This window comes from Bactrocera dorsalis, chromosome 6 (assembly GCF_023373825.1).
Source record: "Bactrocera dorsalis isolate Fly_Bdor chromosome 6, ASM2337382v1, whole genome shotgun sequence".
In the NCBI taxonomy this organism is placed as follows: Eukaryota; Metazoa; Arthropoda; class Insecta; order Diptera; family Tephritidae; genus Bactrocera; species Bactrocera dorsalis.
The window spans coordinates 23372482-23396200 of record NC_064308.1 but is presented as its reverse complement, the minus strand read 5'-3'; the positions used below and the strand labels follow the sequence as shown (position 1 = coordinate 23396200).

Genomic DNA, 23719 nt, shown 5'->3' with positions numbered 1-23719 from the left:
ATATTTATTTATTTATTTATTTATTCACGCCAATTGGCTTTGTACAGAAAAGTGTAACAAAAATAAAAAAAAAATAAATAAAACAGAAGGCATACCCATGACTAGGCAAATCACACATTAATGATACTGTATTGATATATTGTTAACTAATTCCTTAACCCTAGAGTCGTAGCTCGCATATGTACAACCAAACATATTAATATTTTCATAGTGTCTATTTACTAAGTCTACAACCCTGCTCCTCGGTCCACCCCGCACGTAGTTCTTCGATGAGTTAACTGTTTTTAACAGTCTGTGCGACCTCAAACCAGGCATACGGCCTACAATGCCGAATTGTTCCAATATTTCCGGGGAGTCGATTAACCCATTTAGTGATTTAAAAACAAACAAGAGATCTGATACTTGTCTCCGACTCATCAGGTTACATATCCCAAATTGACCACGAACCTCCTCCGAGCCTCCGACCCATCCTTTACGTCCCAGGAAGTATGCGACATGTTTACAGAGTTTCTTCTGCACTCTCTCCACTTTGTCAATGAGGCAGTCGGTATGGGGAGACCAAACCACTGAACAGTACTCTAACATCGGACGCACCGAGGTCGTGTACAGCCTTACGAAAGTATCAGCATTCCTGAAGTCATCACCACATCTGAAAATGAACCCGAGTGTCCTGTACGCCTGTGAAGTAATTTTGTCAATGTGCTTGGTGAAATTTAGTGCGTTATCGATCATGACACCAAGATCTTTTACAACTGTGACTTCTTCTAGCTGATGATCAGCAATACGGTAAGCTGCTGTACGACGACTCAAGGACCGTGACAAGAACATCACCACGCACTTGTTTAAACTCAAACTTAATTTATTTTCATCGCACCACTCCTCAAGTCTATCGAGGTCTTGCTGTAATGCGCTAATATCATCCACAGTGCTTATCTTTCTGAATATCTTGAGGTCATCAGCATAAAGTAGAAAGTCCTACGACATTTTGGCCCCAATGTCGTTTACAAATATGCTAAACAGCACTGGCCCCAGATGGGAACCCTGTGGAACCCCGGAAGACACTTTAAACTCGGACGACACATAGCCATTGACTCGCACCTGCAGGGATCTCCCAGTTAAGTACGAGTTGAACCAGCTCAATACGTTTCCTGCCACTCCGTAGCGATCCATCTTTTCTATTAAGAGCTCATGATCCACCATGTCGAAGGCTTTGCTGAAGTCCGTGTAGATAGTGTGAACTGTTTCACCCTTGTCCAACGCTCGCAGTACGTAGTCGACATACAGGTAAAGGTTTGTAGCCGTAGACCTGCCGCCAAAGAATCCATGTTGCTTGGTCGAGATCGTATTCTTGAAGGCGAAATTCACCTGCGGCAAAACTAGTTTCTCAAACAACTTAGCCATTGCCGGCTGTATGCATATTGGCCTGTAGTTGGACACCTCAGATCTCGACCCTGCCTTGTAAATTGGGCAAATATACGAGCGTTTCCACGCCGATGGAAAAATACCCATCTCCAGTGATTTACTAAAGATGTGGGTTATTGGTTCGGCCAGTCCGACTGCACAGCTCTTCAGTAATATGTTTGGTATTCCATCTGGTCCGGCTCCCTTCTTTCCATCTAGTTTGCACATTTGCTCGTACACTTCATCGAAGCGGATGGTGAGTTCCGATAGTTTCACATCGTAACTAGTCAATGTTTCCGCAGCTTGAGCTGTGGGCATTGGTTCCCCATTGTCATTAAGTTTCCCCGCATAGATACTACCAAAGAACGATGCAAAAAGATTGCTCACTTCCCCACCCGTTGAATATCCATATGGTTCCGTCTCCTGCTTTTGATGAATTCCCAGAACTTACTAGTGTCTACCTGTACAAGCTCCTCCATCCTGGACGTGTATGCGTTGTAACACCTTTTGCCGATTCTTTTGCATTCCGATCGCAACCGACGAAAGACATTGTATGCGTAACTGGTTTTTAATCTTTTGTATGTTGCATGCGCATCCTTTTTCTGCTGTATTTTCCCTATCAGCTCCCTAGAGAACCAGCATGGATAATTGCTTTTCCTGTTCGTATGGACAGGAACAAATTGCACAATTCCGTCGTTAATTCTATCGTATAGCCAGTTTACCTTGTCATCCAGTGATACTAATTTATACAGTTCAATCCAGTTAGTCCTCAAAAAGAAGTAATTCAATCCCCAATAGTCCGCCTTCTTGAATGCATAGGTCGGTGCTACGTTCGTTTTTAGGTTGGCCTTAATTTCAGTCGCCAACAATAATCAATGCACAGTTGGGATATTTTTCCTTCAAATACGAAATTGTTGACATCTGACTCGCATACTTATCCAACGGCGACAGTGGTGGGAGATACACACATCCAACCACTAGATCGCCCTCGGTACATTTTACTTTAATGAAAACTTGCTCGACACTACTACAGTTAGTTGGCAGTAGTTCAGCAATGATACTACGCTTCACCGCTATGAAAACACCTCCACCTCTCGTGCATTTGCTTGTTTGGTTGTCTCTATCTTTCCTAAATATTAAATACGTATCATCTACCACTTCATTATCTGATATTGATTCATGAAGCCATGACTCGCTAACACAAATCAAATCACATTGATGCCCTGCTGATGAGATTAAGAACTCTTTTAAATTTGGTCTTAACCCCCGAGTATTTTGATAGTATATATCTAGCTTACGAGTTTTTAGGCTTTTCTTTTGGCGCACGAAAATACTGCTTATCGACTATCCTTGGTACCCCATTAATGTACTTAATTGTCTTGCTGTTATCTCCGCCCTTAGTTAAATTATCAAGCTCCGTACGCAGATTCCTGAGATGCTCTTGCTGAGCTCGAGTTAGGTTCGCCTTAAATGAGATGCCAGACTGACCAGCTGTCCTGATACGCAGTAGACTCCTAGCATCCGCTACAGACTCCGTAGTTAGTAATAGCGGACGAATCTTACCTACCACAGGACGGCCGAGTCTACGGAGACCAAGTTTCGAACCAACCTCTGACATCTCCTGTGGTAATACTGCGACAACCTTCTCCAAATCATCACGACGTCGATCCAAGCCTACCGGCTTCTCAGACTCCGGCACGTTCAAAGCAATAACCTCTCTTTCACGCTTATTGCGATCATTTATCTCCGATATTATAATGTTGGGATCCTCATTAAGTGCATCGAACGATGTTAATTTATTCTCAACAGCGCCGACCCTCTTTTCCAATTGCTTATAATGCTGCGAGATTGCCCTGTTGTTCTCTGCCAATTTGTTCAAGTCCCGCCGAATCCCTGCAACGCTGGTCTGAATATTTTCGATTGTTTTCTTGAACGGTGTTAGGTATTTCTCGAACATATTCTCCAACTCCGATTTGCTTGTTGTTAACGGCAAATCATTGTCGTCCTCATCACTGTCATTGATTGCCTCAATAATGCTAACCTCTGAGTGACAGCCAGAGCACCGCCAGTCAATATGACCAGTTTTCCGAAACGCAGCAGCAATTTTCTTGAAAGCATCGTTACTCAAGTCGCTGCACTTTTTGTGGAACCAATTTTTACAACTATTGCAGCTTATACTTCCTGAGTTTCCCCTTATACTCTTGGAGCAAGTTATACACACATGGTTACTCGACGCCATCGTTGCAAGATTAATTTTAGTAAACGTAACTATGTGGCAACTATTCGATAAAGCATTTACGGATTTCGGTGTATACTTCTAGGCTGATCTAATACAGGTAAAATCTTAACAATATATAACGCAAATTTAAGTGATTCTTGTATTAGATAAACACAGCTTATACAAGGTAGTGCCTTCTTAGATTCCTTTTTGCTGGTCAAAGCCCAATAAGAAAACAAAGAAACGATAATAGGTTGCTTTCCATCCACTGGGAAACTTTAGCAGGTGCAACAGCCCATCCACCCGATCACCACACCGCACTTCAACTTCCAAGCAATCTACGTAAAATGCACTTCCGTGTAGAAACCAGTTTTTTAATTTATTTGTTGTAAATATTTAAAATTCCGAATTTATTAAAAATTACTCTTTCACACTTCAATTCTTTTGACTTCGCTCCAGGGTTGCCAGATATTATATATATATACAATGATGAAAGTTATTATAAAATGATTTTTATATAAATTGAACCACCAATTAGAAGAAGGGAATAATTACAAAAAGTTCGAACTGAGATAATTAGAAAAAAACTGATTTACTCTCAATGTATAGATCAAATACCCATGATATCTTAAAATAAAATGTAGTAAACATTGTTGCCGATAATATGCTGTAAAAAATATTTCATGTAAAGAAAAACAAAAGTTAGGGAAGTTTGAAATACTTGGAATTATTCCCTTTTTCCAATTTATGAAAATAAAGATACAAATATTAAAGAATATTAGCATTTATTATATTAATAACATAGAAAATATATTGTATTAATCTTTATCTATATCAGCACCATCCCATGTAGGTTGTGGGCCAACTCAAAATCAAATCATAAAACGTCTTATACTCTTCAGGAATATATGGTATGATTTTTTGCACATCATTCATCTTTTTTCGTTTATGGGTAGTTTTGAACGGTATGCTTTTTCGTCAGGTATTTTAGGAGTAGTTGTAAGATGTCTTTACAAATCCGTCAATGAATTTGGAACAGGTTAAGTAACCTTTATTACCACTATTGTACTCAAAATGTTTATATTTTGATATTTTAAAAGATGTACTTTTATCTATTGACCTGCAGGTTTTCTTGTAGAACGGCTGCCATGTTGTTTTAAAATTCAATATGTTCTCTTTATTAATGGCTTCAACCAAAAATCCCTTACTTTTAGCTTCTGAAATCAAGTTGTTGTACTGAGCTGGGACGTATGTATATTCTTCTAATAAGTCTCTTGGCTGTTCCAACATTACGATCATATTGCAAAAAGGAATGTCCCCGCATCGGAAAGTATTGATATATTTTATCAAAACGATTGATTGATACGAGGGTAAAAAAAACCTTATGAGTGTGTTGTTCCTATTTTGCCCTCCGCAAGCATTGCTAAAAACGTGTAGTTCTTTGATTTTAGAATCCATTTTCAGTATCATCATCCATAATAGACTACGAACTTCATCCGGACCTCGTTTAGCTTCTCCCTCATGATAAGTATAGAAATGTGCCTCCTTTGGTTTTAAATCGTGAACGCAAAACACGTACAGCCATAGTTTTCTTAAGTAAAACATTTCTTGAACAGGAATCTTTGGCAAAGGTAGGTTCTGCATATAATCAAAAACTATAGCGCCTACATCGTCTCTCTCATTGCGTAAAGTCAATATTTTTTGTTTTGTTTATTATAAAACTTTTATTATTATATTATAAAACTTTTGCTCGTTTCACATGTACCATTTTCTCAGCCACAGCTACACTCTTTGTATTATCATTAAGTGAAGTACTTTTTACTTTGGATTCGGATTTTAGCTCTTCACAGACAGAGCAAACGTCGACTTGTGGCCGCCCGAATCTATAGTCGAAATTTTTTTTTTGAAATATGTACTATTGTAATCATATTTCACAACATCTTTATATTGGGCGTAGTCCTTGGAAAAAAATTCAAACATTATTTTGCCTAGCTAACCTCTAAATCAGATTCGACCAAATTACCACACGCACAAAATTATACAAATGTTAGTTAAGAAGAACAAGAAGCGAAGCAAGTAGCGAAACAAAAAGTAAACAAAGCAGCTACACCGAAAAAAGTTTTCAAAATTAAACAATATGTTTATTATAGTTTATTCAATTATTTTATTAATGTCAATTTCATATTCTATATTTGGTTTCTATATTTATTTTGGATTATTTTAAGATTGGAAAAGGCAGCTTCACAGTTGTAGGTTGAACCAAACATAGAATAAAGCTTGTAAATCTCGTTTATTGTGTTCTTATAAAGTTGAATCCAGATTCTTCCAAAACTCCAAACCGCTTTCCAATGGCACAGTTACGCTCCTTTGCAGACTCCTTAGTTCAGTTTGAAGAGGTTCTTTTTGCTGACTTATGTAAGTGGGCTATCGTGGAGAATAATAATGTTGCTAATTTCATCAAAATCCTTGAATCTCTTATTGAAATCAATAACGATTGAAATCTTTGTTGGACATTATGTTCGCTAAGCTTAAAGATTCCTCATCATTAAGCGCTTGAAGGAAAAGACTTCGACTTCATCTTTGAGATTAAACAATCTTTGTATACTTTTCCCACAACTGAGCCATCTAACTTCGGTATATAGAAGTAGGTCTTGATAATCCGAAGATAGTTCTTCAAAAACAAGTTTAAACTTTCGGTGGCTCAGAGCGTGGTGTCCGCTCTTTTTTATTAATTATTTTGATGGAAACTTCCATGGCTTTAACAATAATTAATTTTTTAGCAAATAACGCCTGCTGATGGATTATACAATGGAATGTGAGTATGTTGATATTTTTTTTATAAAAATATCCCACAAGTCCTTTGTTTTTTCCCAACATAACTCTTGCCCCATCAGTACAAATACTGCTCAGTTTTTCAATGTCTAACAAATTTAAAACATTTTCCTCGATAGCCTAATAAATTATTTCCCCTGTGACATTTTTGTGGAGAGATATCAGAATTAAAACTTCTTCTACTGTTTCGAAATTGCTTCCCACTGATTTTGCACAAACAATAAGCTGACATATATTATTTGCATCTGTGGTTTCGTCAAATGATAAGGAAAAAAAACATACAATTTCTAAGTCTATCTATTGAACATCTAAAAATATATGAACTTATTTGTTCTGTTCGACGGACTAGTGTGGGGCGGACAAAGGGACAGATTCTAATATCCGACAGGCATCATAACCTTTGTTTCCAAAACAACTAAAAAATTCAGAGCCCAAATTAAAAAAAAAAACCCCATCATTAAATGGTCGCCCTTTTTTCGCTAAATAAAGATCAACTATAAACGACGCCTTTTTCTTTTGTTTACCCTTTTCTTCAGTATCAACTGCTTTGTAAATGTTCATTTTTTTTAAATTCGGTAATTTGTTTTCTCTTTCGGAAATTTCAAGATTAGAGATATCATTATGAGAATTTAAAAAATGCTTTTCTAAATTGAAAAGACGCTTACTCTTAAAAGTACTCTTGCACAACATACATTGCGTAAGATTATTTTCATTTTCATACATAAAAAATTGATCGATTTTTTTGCTCAGAGCAAGAACAAATTTTGCCGTAGCGAGTCTCTGATTTGCTTTAGCGAACGTGTTGCTTGTTCAAAATTCAGACAGCAACTCAGAGATAAAGAGATGTCCAACTCTTCTCTCACTGGAAGTGAGAAAACAATTGCTAAACGTCAAAACCACCTAAACTTTGACAGTTGACTGGATTGAGGAGGTTTTGACGTTTAGCAATTGGAAACGAGTGATGGCCAGACTGAAATCTTACCAAAAAAATATGAAAACGCCGTTCAAGATGCCTAATAAAAATTTAAAACAATGAAAATCAAAGAAAATGCGAAATTTAAATATATTTCATGAAACGTTTTGTAATTTGATGCATAATAGAATTCATTTTCTATTACAAATGATTAAAAACACTTATTAATTGAGAACTAACAGACTTAATTCACCTTATTAAGTATTGAAGATCGAAAGTCAGTTGATTTAATATACCATAAAGTCATAAAAAAGGAATTAAGTAGATTCGCCATATATTAAAAGTCCGATATATAATAATTTGCAATCGTAATAAATGTTGGGTGTTATAATTTAAAATGCCCAAAAATTCTTATTTCGTTCAATCTGGCCATAATGGAAAATGTTATAAAAAACGCTTATTTTGAAGCGCTCTCACACTGGAATAAGTTGGGCATCCCATTATCCCTGCAGCAACTGATTTGTTTTCGCTTGTTCTGCTGCGAAGCTTCGGGCATGTTGGTGTGAAAAAACGATCGCTCAACTGTAGGTGTGAAAAAACGAAGACTAAAAATAGTAGGAGCTGGTCGAGGCTGCTCTAAATAATAAAGCTCTCTGTTGCTGTAATGCGATAGTCTTAGGGGAAATGATCGTATGTATTGATTGATCGCAACATTCGCTTCATTTGGTAAGCTATTTCATCGATTACGATGTTTACCACGCTGATCTTCTGGGGGTTTACCTTCGGTGATAAGACGGGTTAATCGGAATATATGTTTATTTTTCACAGCGTATAATATGGAGAATGCTTCACGACATACTTTTATCTTTTCAGTATTTTTCATGGCAAAGTAATGAAAGCTACTCTCATGGTTTTTATTTATTCTCATTGTCCGATTGGCGGCGGCGGGCTATATTTGAGCGTTCAATAAGGCTCATCAGATACGTATCTTGCTCATTTTTGGGTGGTCCTTATAAATTGTATCCATTATTGCTTGTCTATCTATGTTACTGAACTGATGAGTGCACTTTTTTTGCATTTACAATCACATTCTTTATTGCTTTTGGCCTCTACTAACCTCCCTGTGCTTGTACTTGTGTACGATTGACTCAATAGACGCTGTGTTTTTTGTATTTTCTACGTACCCCTCTTTTCTTCTGTTTTGGAATAGTAATCTCATCTTCAAATGATTGGTTCTCAGTTGACATTGTTCTTTCTTCTTTTAAATAATCACAACAACGCGCACCACAAACGTTTGTATTCAAGGTCAAGTGTCAACTAAGTAACTGGTAAACAAAACAAAATCGCGATGATCTAAGCAGCCGGCTAACCAGCCAATCAATTTCAGTTATTACTAACGGTTTAAGTGAATAAAAATGTCAAGTTAAAATGACTTTTAATTGTATGACAAAATGTTGTTAGTTGGAAGAAAGAAATAAATCCATGATTTATTCCCTTCTTCCAACTTACATTTTTTTTGGCCGCTAATATTACAATGGCGTTTGACCTTTTTATTTCTTTTTTCAACCTGACGCGTAGTTTTACGATTGAAAAGAGCTAATATGAGTAAAAATCTATTTCGTCAAAAACGGCTTTTATTCCCTTCTTCCAATTGGTGGTTCAATTGAAAATTTAAATATATATAAGGAGGGTAGCGAAAGGGAACCGGGATGCTGCGAAAAGCGGAGATGTTGGTTGATCGACGTCGTAACGAACAAAAGTGCGCGAGATCCTTTCTCTTTTCTTTTTGTTCTAATTAAAATGTAGAATGTCATCGTGTTTTGGTGCATGTGCGTGTGTGTGTATTAGTGTGTAATGTTCTCTCACTTGATAAGGTGAATGCGTTTTATTGATTCGGTGTGGTGAACTGATGTAAATCTGATGCGACGTCGCTACTCATTTAGCCATCCCGGCCCCCCTAGGCGAGTATTTAGCCTAGAAGCCGCTGTAGCTGCTGTAGCGTAGCTACAACGCTGCTGAGGCCTGTTGACCGCCGGGATTGCGGCGTAAGCTGATGGCACCGTGTTGTTGTTGCCCGGTTTTGGCGTCAGGGACGAGATTCTGCTGGAAAGGGTCCACGCCGGCGGTAAGCCGTCACAGGAGTTCTCTGAGAACGCCTGACGTTCCCGCTGGTGCGAGGAGCCGGTGGTCGCCCGGAGTCGCGTCTGGTAGTGCGGTGCAGCAGCGTATGATGAGCCCGCACACATATTTGGCAACGATTATGTGATGGAGACTCCTGAGTTGCGTGGAAAGTTGCTAGGCAATTCAGACAATACCCGTGCGCCTGTGCCACCTGCGGACGTTGCATCGGCGGCATGCCTTTAAAGATACCGCAGTGCGATAGCCGATGCGGGCGGCGACATAGTGTACATCGAACTCGTTGCAGATTCGCTGGTAATGCGGGTGATACTGGCGTGCTTTGACGCGGAGCCGTTGTCGCGGTGTAGCCTGTCGTTGTTCGAAGCGCTGCCGGTGCAGTGGTGGTCGGGGGTGCTGCTATTGGGGTAGCGTCAGAACGAGGAGCGGGAACTGCCGAACGCATGGTTGGCGTTGAGGATGATGCCATATCCACGTCCATATTACTCTGTGAGAGAAATGGTGATATTAGTAATATATTGTGAAATTTACAATAATATGAACATTTGCGCCACGATATGTGGCATGAATAGTATGCCATTTTTTTATCAGATATTTATGTTAGGTCTTTTGTGTTGTTTTTGTTATTGGAGGTTTCGATTTGGTAAGCGGTATATATGTTTTAGCGATTTATTGATTTATTAACATTGCGGTTTCGGTTTTACGTTTATTTATCTTCGGCGGTTGGTAGAAAGCATAATTTGACGAGCGGTTTGGTTAGCGTTCCGGTTTGGGTGCGGAGATCAACTACTCGAACATGAACGTCGGAACCGTAATGAAGTTGTTTTATGCGGCCGAGTCGCCATTCCGTAGGAGGGAGACAATCATCTTGTATAACTACGCAGTCTCCAAGCTTTGGTGCGTTATATTGAGTTTTCCACTGGTATCTCTTGTGAAGGTCCTTTATGTAGTCTTCCTTCCATCGGCGGCTGAAATCGTGATGGAGAATTTTAATTCGTTCCCATCTGTTTAATAAGGATAGCGACTCCACGCCTGGCTCAAGTATGGCCAGAATGGATGCTCCTTTGAGAAAATGCCCTGGGGTTAAGGCTGTGAAGTCGGAAGGATCTTGCGAGAGTGGTGAGATGGGTCTAAAGTTAAGTGCGGCTTCGATACGAACGAGTAATGTAGTAAACTCCTCATAATTGAATTTATGGTTACCAGCCGTTTTGTTTAAATGGGACTTAAAGCTGTTTACTGCTGATTCCCAGAGTCCGCCCATGTGTGGAGAACATGGGGGATGAATTGCCAATCGATCCCTTGGGGTGCATATTTTTTGACAATTTCTGGGGATACTTCTTTCATGAATTGTAAAAACTCCTTTTCCGTGGCTCTTTGAGCTCCGACAAAGTTTTTTTCCATTATCGCTCATAAGTTTTAAAGGAACCCCGCGTCGTCCGACAAAGCGGGCAAATGCTGCAAGAAAAGCCGCAGTAGTCAGATCGAACATAGCTCGAGGTGTATTGCCTTTGTTGTAAAACATATCTAAATGAGGAAGACCTTATCATTGAGGCCTTTATCTGGAAAGGTCCAGCAAAATCAACCCCAGTGACGGTAAAGAGTAAAGCATAGTTGCAGCGTTCAGGTGGTAGGGCTGCCATGATCTGCGTACGCATCTTGTGCTTGTACATAGTACACTGCTTACACATGTAAATGGTTCTTTTAATTTGTGGCTTTAGTCGCGGTATATAAATCTCTTGTCGGACCATTTGATGCATCAAGCGATGCTAACCATGCAGTGTAAGCTGGTGGAGATATATTAGAAATAAGTTGGTAAAACGGGATTTCTCTGGGATAATGATTGGATGACGTTCGTTGTAACTAAGGCTGGAGGTGGCTAGTCTTCCATTTGCCCGTATTAATCCCTTAGCGTCCAGGAATGGGTTTAAGACGAGAAGTGAGCTTCCCTTTTCGAGAGGTCGCTTTTCAAGCAACTTTGATTTCTCTTTGCTGAAATAGCGAGTTTGTGTATACAAGATTAGACTGACCTTGCCATGTTGCAAGTCGGAATATGTTAGTTGTATGTAAGAGTCGTTTGATATTCTTTTCGCCCTTTGTTTAAGTTTAGGAATGAATTTGTGCATATAAGCGACTACCCTTAGTGCTCGAGGAAATTACAAAAATCTGTGGAAGACATCATCCTCTTCTGGAGTGATATGAAAATTTTCTATTTTCCGACTTTCCGGAGGTCTGATATTCCGAGTAGGAGACTTTGGACAGAATTCTTGTGATTCTGTTAGCCATGTAGGACCGTTCCACCAGAGTGTAGTGCTGGTGAGGTGAAGTGGCTTGCAACTTCTTGTCCCAAGATCCGCTGGGTTATCTGCACTTGCAACATGTTGCCATTTTGCTGAGCCAACTAAGTCTAAGATTTGAGATATGCGATTCGATACATATGTCTTCCAAGTATAGGGTGGTTTTTCCAACCATGCTAGAACTATTTCTGAGTGTTACCAGAGATACATTTTGTGATCGTTTAATTTGAGATGGGTTTGACCTATTGAAATTAATTTTGCTAACAGAAGAGCACCATTTAGTTCAAGCCGTGGCAGGCTTAGTGTCTTCAAAGGTGCAACTTTGGCTTTGGCTACCAAAAGATGTGAAGTTATTTTGCTATCATACTGAGTGCGTATGTAGACTGTTGCGCAATAAGCCTTTTCAGAGGCATCACAGAAACCGTGTAATTCTGCGTTAATGTTAGGGGTGAAATTTACCCATCGAGGGATTCGAATTTCTGATATAGTATGTAGGTTGTTAGCAAATTGAATCCATTTTGTTAAACGTACAGGTTTTACTTGTTCATCCTATTCAGTGCCATCTTGCCACAATTCTTGAATGAGAACTTTAGCTTGAATCATTATTGGCGAAAGCCATCCTGCGGGGTCGAAAAGTTTTGCCACCGAGGAAAGGATTTGTCGTTTTGTAATGGCGGACATTGCAGCTATTGACTCAATTGTATATGAGAATTGTTCTGTTATCGCATTCCATTGAATTCCTAGTGTTTTTGTTGTACTAGCCTTTTCGAATTTAAGGAAGTCAGTATCTAATAAGTCTTCCTTTTTTATATCTTTGATTATTTCGGGATGATTTGATGTTATTTTCTTTAGGGGAAAACCTGCTGATTTTAGTGCTTTGATCACTTGAGATAATGATTCGCACTATTGGTATACTGTGGCTACCTGATAAAATGCCATCCACATATGTTTGAGTTTGCAACACAGAAGTTGCTAAAGGTAAATTTGTTTCACAGGTTTTTGCAACTTCATGTAAGGTCCTAATGGCTAACTAGGGTGCGCAGTTGATGCCAAAGGTAACTGTTTTAAGTTTGTAGTCACTAATTGGACTTTTAATTGAATTGCGGAAGACTATGCGTTGGAAATCTTGGTCATCTTCATGCACCAGAATTTGTCTACACATTTTCTCAACATCCCCGTTAAAAACGTATTTAAACATGCGTCAATTTAGTATTAGTTACATGAGATCCAGTTGTAATGTTGGCCCTGTGTATAATACATCATTGAGTGATTTTCCTGAGCGTACGAGCTCTGAGGCATTGAACATCACTCGTACGTTCGTTGTGATTTTATCTGGCCTTATTACCCCATGATGTGGAAGGTAAAAAGATAAATATCTACCTTTGGATATTTTGCATATGGTACAGTTTCTTCCATATGATTGAAGTCAAGATATTCGTCCATCACATTATCATATGCTGATTTTAGCTCATTTTTCTTTATCAGGCTTTTTTCCATGCTTAGGAATTGCTGGACTGCTGAGATTCTAGAGTGGCCTAGAGCTATAGTTTCTGGAAAGGTGAATTTGAATGGCAGTCGCACAACATAACGACCATGTTCGTTTCTTGTTGTTGTGGACTGATAATAGGCTTCGCATGCCTGGTCTTCTTCTGAAAGTTTGGTAATCTGGGATACTTCTTATTCTTCCGAGAATTTTTTAAGTTCATTATTTAAATATTCGTTTGTGATATCTTCCACTTGTGTTGTGAAAGAATTTATTTTTTCAGTGACTTGGATTTAATGGAGATTTTCTCTATACCTTCAAGAATTATTTGAGGTATTAAGTCACTGCCAAATAATATGTCGATTTGTGATGGGGTATGACAGTTGGGATCTGCTAATTTTAGATGTGAGCATTTTTCCCACTGTATTTTATTTGCTTGGAAGCAAATTTGTAAGTTGCGGTAGAACGATGGCTTGTGTATCTATTCATATATCCGCGTTTGGAGAAACTATGGTGATTGGACATATTTTATTAGAATTTTAAATAATTCTTCCGCCCATTCCCGAAATTTGAAAATTGGAATATTTCATTGGCAATTTTAGGCGATTTTGAACCTTTGATGATATAAAGGAATTTTGAGAGCCTTGATCTATTAACGCTCTTAGTTTGAATAAATCACCTTTATGTTCAGTGGTGATGACCGCAATGGGTAAAAGAATTTTGCTTTCATTTTCTGAATGAAGCGCTTGAATTTTTGCTGCTTTAGAGCAACATGGTTGTTCTTCCCTTTTTTTGGGATTTGAGGGTTCGGGATTACTTGATGTAGTTGTAGCAACTAACCCCGTGGTTGTTTGAAATTGATTTTTCTTCATATTTTGAAAATTGGTAACATGAAGCAATGAGTGATGTCTTCGTTGACAATATACGCAATTGAATTTGCTTTCACAGTCTTTTGTCATATGGGAATTCGACAGACAGTTTATGCAAAGTTTGTGTTAATGAACCAGATTGTTTCTATCTGAAACGGATAATTTTTTGAATCTCTCGCAAGATCTTAATTTATGACCTCCCTTACAGAGATCATACAATGACTTGAGTCATTTTGATGACTTTTTGGCTTTGTAATTTTTTTTGTCTATTCGCTCAGCTATCTCGTATTGAGCAGTGAGGCAATGTTTTCATCTGTTGCCAGGTGGGCATTATTTTTCTTTCCACTAGAGATTGTTCCCATCGTAGTAACGCAGCATCAGGCAGTGTTTCTGCGCAAATGGTTACTATCATAGGGTCCCACGATTCTGTGGAGATATTTTGTGTTTTTAGCACTGATAAACAATTGGCTACTGTCGAGTATAAGTTTTGAAATTCCTGGCTAGTTTCTTGTTGAATTTTTGGCAAATAAAGTTTTTATTGGGTGCAAATCCAAATCTGTATGATGGTTCGATTGCGCGGCTAACAGAGCTTATAGAATCAGATCAAGGAATTCGCCGTTCTTGCTGCTATTTAGCAGAATTGAGCACGTGCAGTGGCAGAAATACAATGTAAAATGACTGAGAATAAATAAAGGGAATTGCTTTGTAGAAAAATATACAAAATATACAAAGTCACACAGAGAATGTAAAAAAGCATTCTCTGAATGACATATGCGTGCTTTATTGTAGTATATGAACCATTGTCACATATGCGTGATTATTTTGTATCAAATGAACCACTTTTTTCCGAAAAATGGTAAAAATTTTAATTTTTTTACAAAATCGGGAAAAATTAGGAAAAATTATTTTAATTTTATTTCTCTTTATTTTTATTTTTTAATTTTTAAATAAAGCAATATTTCAAATAAATTATATTTATTTCCACTATTACAAAGTGAAGATGTGCAAAATGATCTTCATTTCTTCAAAGAAAATTGATGACATGCAAAATTGAAATATGCATATTCGCATTATTTCGTTATCATTTCCATATTTGTACCAATAGAATTTCTATGGAAAACACATACATACTTATTTTATTTCTTTGGCGCATTTGTATGTTTACGAAAGCAAATGCGAGCTACATACATATGTACATACATTCATAATAACAAGTGCCGCGCGCATCTCTTCGCATCTCCTTTGTCACAACATTGGTAAAAAATCCAAGCTGTGCCGAAAAAAATAAACGAATGGCCGCCGATTGTCACCGCTTCCCTTGCTCCTGTAGCAGTTTCGCCTACCAACGTGCGTAAATCTGTATGTATGTATACGTATGAGCATGAATACATATCGACGCAGATTTTTGTCACGGAAAAATATTTTAGACAAATATTATAAATCGACAACTCCTATGTTGCCACTTTTCTCTCTTCTTTCTTAGAACAAACACCAGAAGATGTTCAATTTATGATTTTTAGCTTTTGCCATTAAATAAAAAGCAAAAATTAAAAATAAATTTTGTCGAGATTCGAACCCGTGTGCTCATCGCGGCTTTTTAAGCGCTTACCATCAGCACCACCATTAATACTTATATTGCGTTGTCCTAATTATGGTTTGGTTATGCATGAAAGAAATATACAATGGATCACCGATTGTTACCGCTTTTCTTGCTGCTGGAACAGCATCGCCTATAAGGTAGCGTAATTATGTATGCATATGTATGAGCTTGCATACATATCGACACAAATTTTTGCGAGCCACGGAAAAATACTTATTTTAGAATTGACAAACATCGTTAATCGAAAAGACTATATTGCCACTTTTCTCACTTCTTCCTGTGAAGAATCATCAGAAAGTTGTTCAATTTATGATTTTTAGCTTTTGCCATCGTCGCGAAAAGACGCTTCTGGGTAAAGGCATGCTCGGGGAGATGTTAAGGCGTGTGTTTATATGAATGAAGCGAGGTCGCTTGTGGCATATGTGCCTGCGTTTGTGAATGAAATCGTTTTTGTTGTAAAATTTCCTACATTTAGGCTTCGCCAATTCGGCTGCCATATTGACTTGTGACGCTTCTGCTATTTGAGGAATTGTTGTTTTTGTAGAACAATGCTTCAATTTTTTGTTGGTGACATATTCACATGAGTATGCATATGTATGTTTGTATGCTTGTGCATTATTTGTTCGGAAGTGTATACAAATATATGTATGTACATATAAGTGTATATGAATGTACATATGAACATGCACATCAATGCGCGCACATATAATATATTGATAAGTGATAAAATCATAATTTGAATTTCTGAACGCGCACATGCGTATACATGAAATCATATGAGCAGACAATAAGATTATGTGCAGAGACATAAGATAATATGATGTATGTATGTACATATATATTGTTGTGATAAATTTAATTTCTATTAGTAGGAAATATAATACAAAAATATTTATTAGTATGGTATATTATGTAAAAATCAAAGAAATTATTAAATAAGCAAGTCCAAGTTGACTATAAATATTACTATGCAGGCATTCATACAAAATTATACTCATAACATAATTATGTTTATAAGTCAATATTCAATTGCCGACGGCAAAACGCAAAAGCATACATATTTGCATACATTGCGATTCCCAAGTTGAAAAATTGAAGCATGAAAATATCACAATGCTGCTGTTGGGAGATCATAAGGAGCATGCATGCATATGTTTATGTCTTCATATTCATATTCATGCATACATATATTTATGTCTCTTCATATTCTTGGGTATGTGAGATAGAGAACATAATGTGTTTTGTACACATTTTTCGGTGTCAAAAATGAAACAAAATATAAACAAGCAAAACGAAATTCTTCGTTGGGAGTCTCTTCATATTCTCTGCTTCGGCATATATGCCTTGAATACATATATTTCTATCTCTTCATATTCTCGGTTAGAATATGTGAAAGAATTGTAATCAATGTTAAAATTGTGAAGCGAATTCCGACCTACAATTTTAACAAATGCGGCGAATTCCTTGTGTTTAATTGAGTTAAGCATCCACCCCCTCTACTCGGTAAAAGTGACGTATCCTAATAACAGAGCTCAATCCACCACAGCTGATGACACAAGAACAGAACTCACCTCATCAATACCCCAACCCACTAAACAAAAAGGAGGGACAACAGGATAGCAGACACATTCGCTGAGACACTGCGCCGCGTCCACACCGTTCAACACAATTCGTCACATACAATTCGATCATCATTTACGTTCTATACTAAGCCACGTCAACGCACCGTATAATTGGATCCTCGCCAGATTTCGTCTTAACCCGGTTCCTGTGAGCGATCAACTCGATTTAGCAACAATTTCACAGTGCGACTTAAATATATAGTATTTACAATTGTATTATATTTAAAAAATAAAACAAATTAAAGTGATTGGTACAACCAATAACCCGCGTACTTTCATTTTCTTCGCTGGTGTAAGTGGAATTTGAAAACCCAAATAAACTGCGGAATTAATCATGGTCCTTCGAGCCACACAGAAAGGCACTTTGTGAAATACAAGATTTAATATATATATATACATATAGTACTAGTGTGGTGACAAAATAAAAAATAAAAGAATAAAGAAAGTGCTGAGACCCAACCAGAACGAAAATACAAAAAAAGGTGAAGTGAACAACACAAAAACCAAATAAAGCATAAATTTGAGAGCAGCGAAAAGAGTGCACTAAAGTACAAAAAATAAACAAAAGTGCAGAGCAGTGCAGTGTTTTTATGTAAACATACATATAAAGGTTCACAATAGACAAAAGAGACAAAAACAAAAACAAATTACACGGGAGAAGAAAATAAACAAAACAATTTCAACAGACAAAAACGCGCGAAACCTAAGCACAAAACATAAATCGGGCGCGAAAAGCTAAATCACCAATAAAACGAAACAAACGGACGCGAACATTAAAACAAATATACAAATAGTACATACATACAACAAAACAACAGCACGAGGAGGTAGCTAGCTGGAGCACAGGAATTAGAACAAGGCGAACAGACAAATCAGCTGGAAACGGTTCGGAGAGGAGCACATACTTATAAACATATGTACATATATACAACTACATACAAAGCCCTAGATGTAACCAAGTGAGCGTATTTAATCCATTTTTCTATATTTAATAATATGCATATATGTATGTATCAGAGTCCTGCACGAGTAATTAAAAAAGTAACATGTTAGCAAGCGGCGATGCCGATGCGGCGAGTACACGCTACGTAACGGTACTTTGGCATCGTGGGCATCGGCATCGAGGGTATCGGCATCGCGGGCATCGCGGGCATCGCCGATTACTAACATGTTACCAGTGGTCGGCATTTCTTAGAACAATTGTGGAAACTAACTTCACACGTACGCTTACGCTCTATCGCAGAGCCGCTCAAAATTTTTCATGCCTATACTCGGAGTATAGGCAAGCAAATGCAGTCGAAGCATGTACGCTATGACGCTAATTCTGCCAGCGTCAAAAATACACTCGAAATACAGGAATTCAGTTTCGAATAAGCATATAGAGGACTTAATGAGAATCAAAACTTACGACCTTGAAGTCGATATGGAAAAAATCATGGAAAGTTAAAAAAATTAACTTAAAATTATTGTTGTTCTTAATTGCTTTTTTAATCAAAAACCATAATTTTTTATTTTTTTCTAAATTTTTAATAACAAAATAACCAAATAGCACGATTTCACTCAGTGTACTAAGCAAGCGCGCGCACACAATCATACGCTAGCAGATATCAAATGTGTGATTGTATGCGTTGGTAAATAAATTGCGCATTATTTTGAGCGGCTCTGCTCTATCGTTCAGTCGTTGTCGAGCCAGCAACGAATTAACATCATGTAAGACTATAGCGTTTCATTTGCCATTGACGATACCAGATAGTAATCGTACGATGCCACGATGCCGCGATGCCGATGCGCAATGTTACCTTCGCATCGTGGTAATCGTCAGAAGTGTTACTTAGTAACGTAATCGTACGATGCCTACCTTAATCGTGCAGGCCTCTGGTATGTATACAAAAAGACGGTTTAAAATCTGCAACTTAAAATCAGTTTTACCAGCACAGCAAAACGGTTACCAACAATATACCACATGTCGAAATATTTATAAAAAAAATGTAAGCCTATATGTTGAGCTTACCTTTGTGTATTCAAACACAACTATTTAACAAAAACATAAAGCAGCCAAAACTTGCAAAGCAGCATATATGCATATTTACCGAGTAAAAATAAATACATATATGCATATCTATTTAAAGCATATAACATATATCATACCTTCAAATTGCGAAACATATTTAAAAGTGCATATTTATATACATATAAACGGGTGCACCTTTTTCAATTGCTTTTTCGCGCTCTCTTCCCAGAGCGAACATTAAAAAAAGAATTGCTAACAAAAATCGAATTAATCTCCTCTCTCAATTGCTTAAAAACATAAACGTAATACAAAGAATTCGTGCATACCTAAATAGCGCATTGATCTCTACAACGAGCTCTCAATTGCACAAAACAAAAGCACGTACAAGTCCACGTATTTAGGTGTACCTAAATTCAAAACATTTGGTCATCGAATATTTTAATAAATAAAAAGCGCGATTTTAATCGCAATTTACAATTTATACATATATTCAAAAGAAAATATATATTAAAAAAAAGTAACAGCATTTCATATAAATACAATACGATAGTAAGAAAGAAAAAAATCAAAAATGATGAAAGTTGATAACAATCAAAATACACCTGCAGGAGCTACACGCTCAAATCAGGTGCTAAATTCTTTTCACAAAGTGACAGTTTAATAAGATACGGCACTTGATTTGCCTCCTCACCGATTCACGAAAACTCTGAATCGTTATTAGAAGTAAAAGGCCAAAATCTTAAAAATTTTTGGACTCGCCTCCAAGCGGCTCATGACACCATTGTAGATTCTGACGATTCAGATCTACCACAAAATTTTAAATTATCTGCTTACGCCATATACGGAAACTGCTTAGACCAGTATGAAGATACAAAAGCTATGATCTCCGATCAACTAAAGCTGATTAAAGCAATTGCACCTACTCCCCACAGTAGAGTAGAGCTGCCCCAAATAGATAGTCAAAAGGCAAGTTCCGGCATCCACCTCGAGGTGCCGCCATGTGATACAGAAACCTTTTACGGAGGTTATGAAGAATGGCCGTCCTTCCGGGACATGTTTACAGCCGTTTACATCAACCATCCAGAACTATAAAAAGCACAAAAATTGTATCACTTACGATACAAGACAAAAGGTCAAGCAGGCGTCATAGTACAACAGTTCGCTCTTAATGACAATAATTTCAATTTGGCTTGCGAAGCTCTAAAAGCTAGATACGAAAAAAATAGAATATTGATCGATAAACAAGTAACGACACTAATGAACTTGCCAAAAATTAAGAAAGGAACAAGTGTAGACTTCATCAACCTAGAATCCACTGTTTCAAAATGTTTGTCGGTTCTATCGACACTTAATATTCCCACAGACAGCTGGGACCCAATACTTCTATGGGAGCAATCGCTCTCATCACGGAAAAAGTGCCCAACGTGGCAATAAATGAAAGATTTTCTCACCACCCAATATGAAATTGCGGAAAGGTTAGAAGAAAATATAATCAAAACTAAGAACATGAAACACGACAAAAAACGAAGTTTCAATAGACCCCTAGTTAGTAGCGAAAACAATTTAAACAAACGCAATCACATAATGCAATCGTTCATATCCGAACAGAAAAAGCAAACGTCATGCGAACTATGTAAAAGAGGACATAAGCTTAAAACTTGCGAGAAGTTTAAAAAATTAAACATTAACGAAAGGAACAACTTTGTCAGATCAAAAAGACTCTGTACAAACTGCTTGTCCCATACACATAAGCTTAAAAATTCCAAAAGCAAATTTAACTGCTTATATTGTCATAAAAGACATCATACAATGCTTCATTACAGCACATATCCCATTTCACCTCGAATGAGCGCGTATACAAAAAGAACCACGGGTTCAATTACAAAAGCAAATACCGACAACCTCTTCTTCTTCTTAATTGGCGTAGACACCGCTTACGCGATTATAGCCGAGTTAACAACCGCGCGCCAGTCATTTCTTTTCGCTACGTGGCGCCAATTGGATATTCCAAGCGAAGCCAGGTCCTTCTCCACTTGGTCCTTCCAACGGAGTGGAGGTCTTCCTCTTCCTCTGCTTCCCCCGGCGGGTACTGCGTCGAATACTTTCAGAGCTGGAATGTTTTCGTCCATCCGGACAACATGACCTAGCCAGCGTAGCCGCTGTCTTTTAATTCGCTGAACTATGTCAATGTCGTCGCATATCTCGTACAGCTCATCGTTCCATCGAATGCGATATTCGCCGTGACCAATGCGCAAAGGACCATAAATCTTTCGCAGAACTTTTCTCTCGAAAACTCGCAACGTCGACTCATCCGTTGTTGTCATCGTGCAGGCCTCTGCACCATATAGCAGGACGGGAATTATGAGTGACTTATGGAGTTTGGGTTTTGTTTGTCGAGAGAGGAATTTGCTTCTCAATTGCCTACTTATCAATATCATCGGCATACGCCAGCAGCTGTACACTCTTATAAAAGATTGTACCCGCTCGATTCAGTTCTGCAGCTTTAATAATTTTCTCCAGCAGCAGATTGAAAAAGTCGCACGATAGGGAGTCGCCTTGTCTGAAACCTCGTTTGGTATTGAACGGCTCGGAGAGGTCCTTCCCGATCCTGACGGAGCTTCTCGTGTTGCTCAACGTCAGTTTACACAGCCGTATTAGTTTTGCGGGGATACCAAATTCAGACATCGCGGCATAAAGGCAGCTCCTTTTCGTGCTGTCGAAAGCAGCTTTGAAATCGACGAATAGGTGGTGAGTGTCGATTCTTCTTTCACGGGTCTTTTCCAAGATTTGGCGCATGGTGAATATCTGGTCGGTTGTTGATTTACCAGGTCTAAAGCCACACTGATAAGCTCCAATAAGTTTGTTGACGGCGGACTTTAATCTTTCACATAATACGCTCGATAGAACCTTATACGCAATGTTGAGGAGGCTTATCCGACGGTAGTTGGCGCAGATTGTGGGGTCTCCCTTTTTGTCTGACCATATTTTACAAAGAAGCTGATGCATGTCTTATCAGTTCTTCGCCACCGTGTTGTAATAGCTCGGCCGGCAATTGTTATTCGAACTTCTTCATGGTCGGGTAATGGAACGTCTGCTCTATCGTCATTCATTGGGGAATCGGTTCACCTTCTCCTGGCGTTGCACGTTCACTAGCATTCAGCAGGCTGGAGAAGTGTTCCCTCCATAATTTAAATATGCTTTGGGCATCGGTGACTAGATCACCTTTGGGGGTCCTACAAGAGTATGCTCCGGTCTTGAAACCTTCTGTAACCCTCCGCATTTTTTCATAGAATTTTCGACCATTACCCCTGTCGATCAGCTTATCAAGCTTTTCATACTCACGCATTTCGGCCTCTTTCTTTTTCTTTCTGCAAATGCGTCTCGCTTCCCTCTTCAACTCTCGGTATCTATCCCAACCCGCACGTGTTGTGGTCGATCTTAACGTTGCGAGGTAGGCAGCCTGTTTTCTCTCCGCTGCGACACGGCACTCCTCGTCGTACCAGCTGTTCTTTTGCACTTTCCAAAAACCAATGGTTTCGGTTGCAGCTGTACGTAAGGAGTTTAAAATGCCGTCCCACGGTTCCCTTATACCGAGTTGTTGACGAGTGCTCTCAGAGAGCAGGAGTGCAAGCCGAGTGGAAAATCTTTCGACGTGTCTTCCATCTATCACAACATGATCGATCTGGTTGGTGGTTTTTCGATCCGGAGACAGCCAGGTAGCTTGATGTATCTTCTTATGCTGGAATCTAGTACTACAGATAACCATATTTCGGGCCCCGGCGAAGTCGATCAGCCTCAACCCATTTGGGGATGTTTCGTTGTGGAAACTGAATTTACCGACCGTAGTGCCAAAGATACCTTCTTTGCCCACCCTGGCGTTGAAGTCGCCAAGCACGATTTTGGCATCGTGGCGGGGGCATCTTTCATAAGTGCGCTCCAAGCACTCATAAAAAGCATCTTTGGTCACATCGTCCTTCTCTTCCGTCGGGGCGTGGGCGCAAATCAGCGATAAGTTGAAGAACCTCGCTTTGCTGCGGATTGTGGCTAGACGTTCATTCTCCGGAGTGAATGATAGTACTCGGCGACGGAGTCTCTCTCCCACCACGAATCCAACACCAAACTTGCGCTCCTTTATATGGCCACTGTAGTAAATGTCACAAGGACCTACTCGTCTCTGTCCTTGTCCCGTCCATCGCATTTCTTGGACGGCGGTGATGTCAGCCTTTATCTTTACGAGGACATCTACCAGCTGGGCAGCGGCACCTTCCCAACTGGACATTCCAGGTGCATGCCCTCAAATCATAGTCCTTATTTCTTTGTCATGGTCGTCATCAAAAGGG

At 38.6% G+C, this 23719-nt stretch overlaps 2 protein-coding genes across 8 annotated transcripts in view; one reads left to right on the top strand and one right to left on the bottom strand.

Moving 5' to 3' along the window:
• Positions 1-23719, top strand: part of LOC105222832 (uncharacterized) — a 186869-nt gene that overhangs the window by 17723 nt on the left and 145427 nt on the right. The window lies entirely within an intron of this gene.
• On the bottom strand, positions 9430-9981 carry LOC125779513 (uncharacterized). The gene has a single exon (XM_049460871.1). It carries the CDS (start codon positions 9979-9981, stop codon positions 9451-9453), a length of 531 nt encoding a protein of 176 aa, XP_049316828.1. The 3' UTR covers positions 9430-9450.

Coding starts and splice junctions, on each gene's coding strand:
- LOC125779513 (XM_049460871.1), bottom strand. CDS start 9,981: ATGGACGTGGATATGGCATCATCCTCAACGCCAACCATGCGTTCGGCA.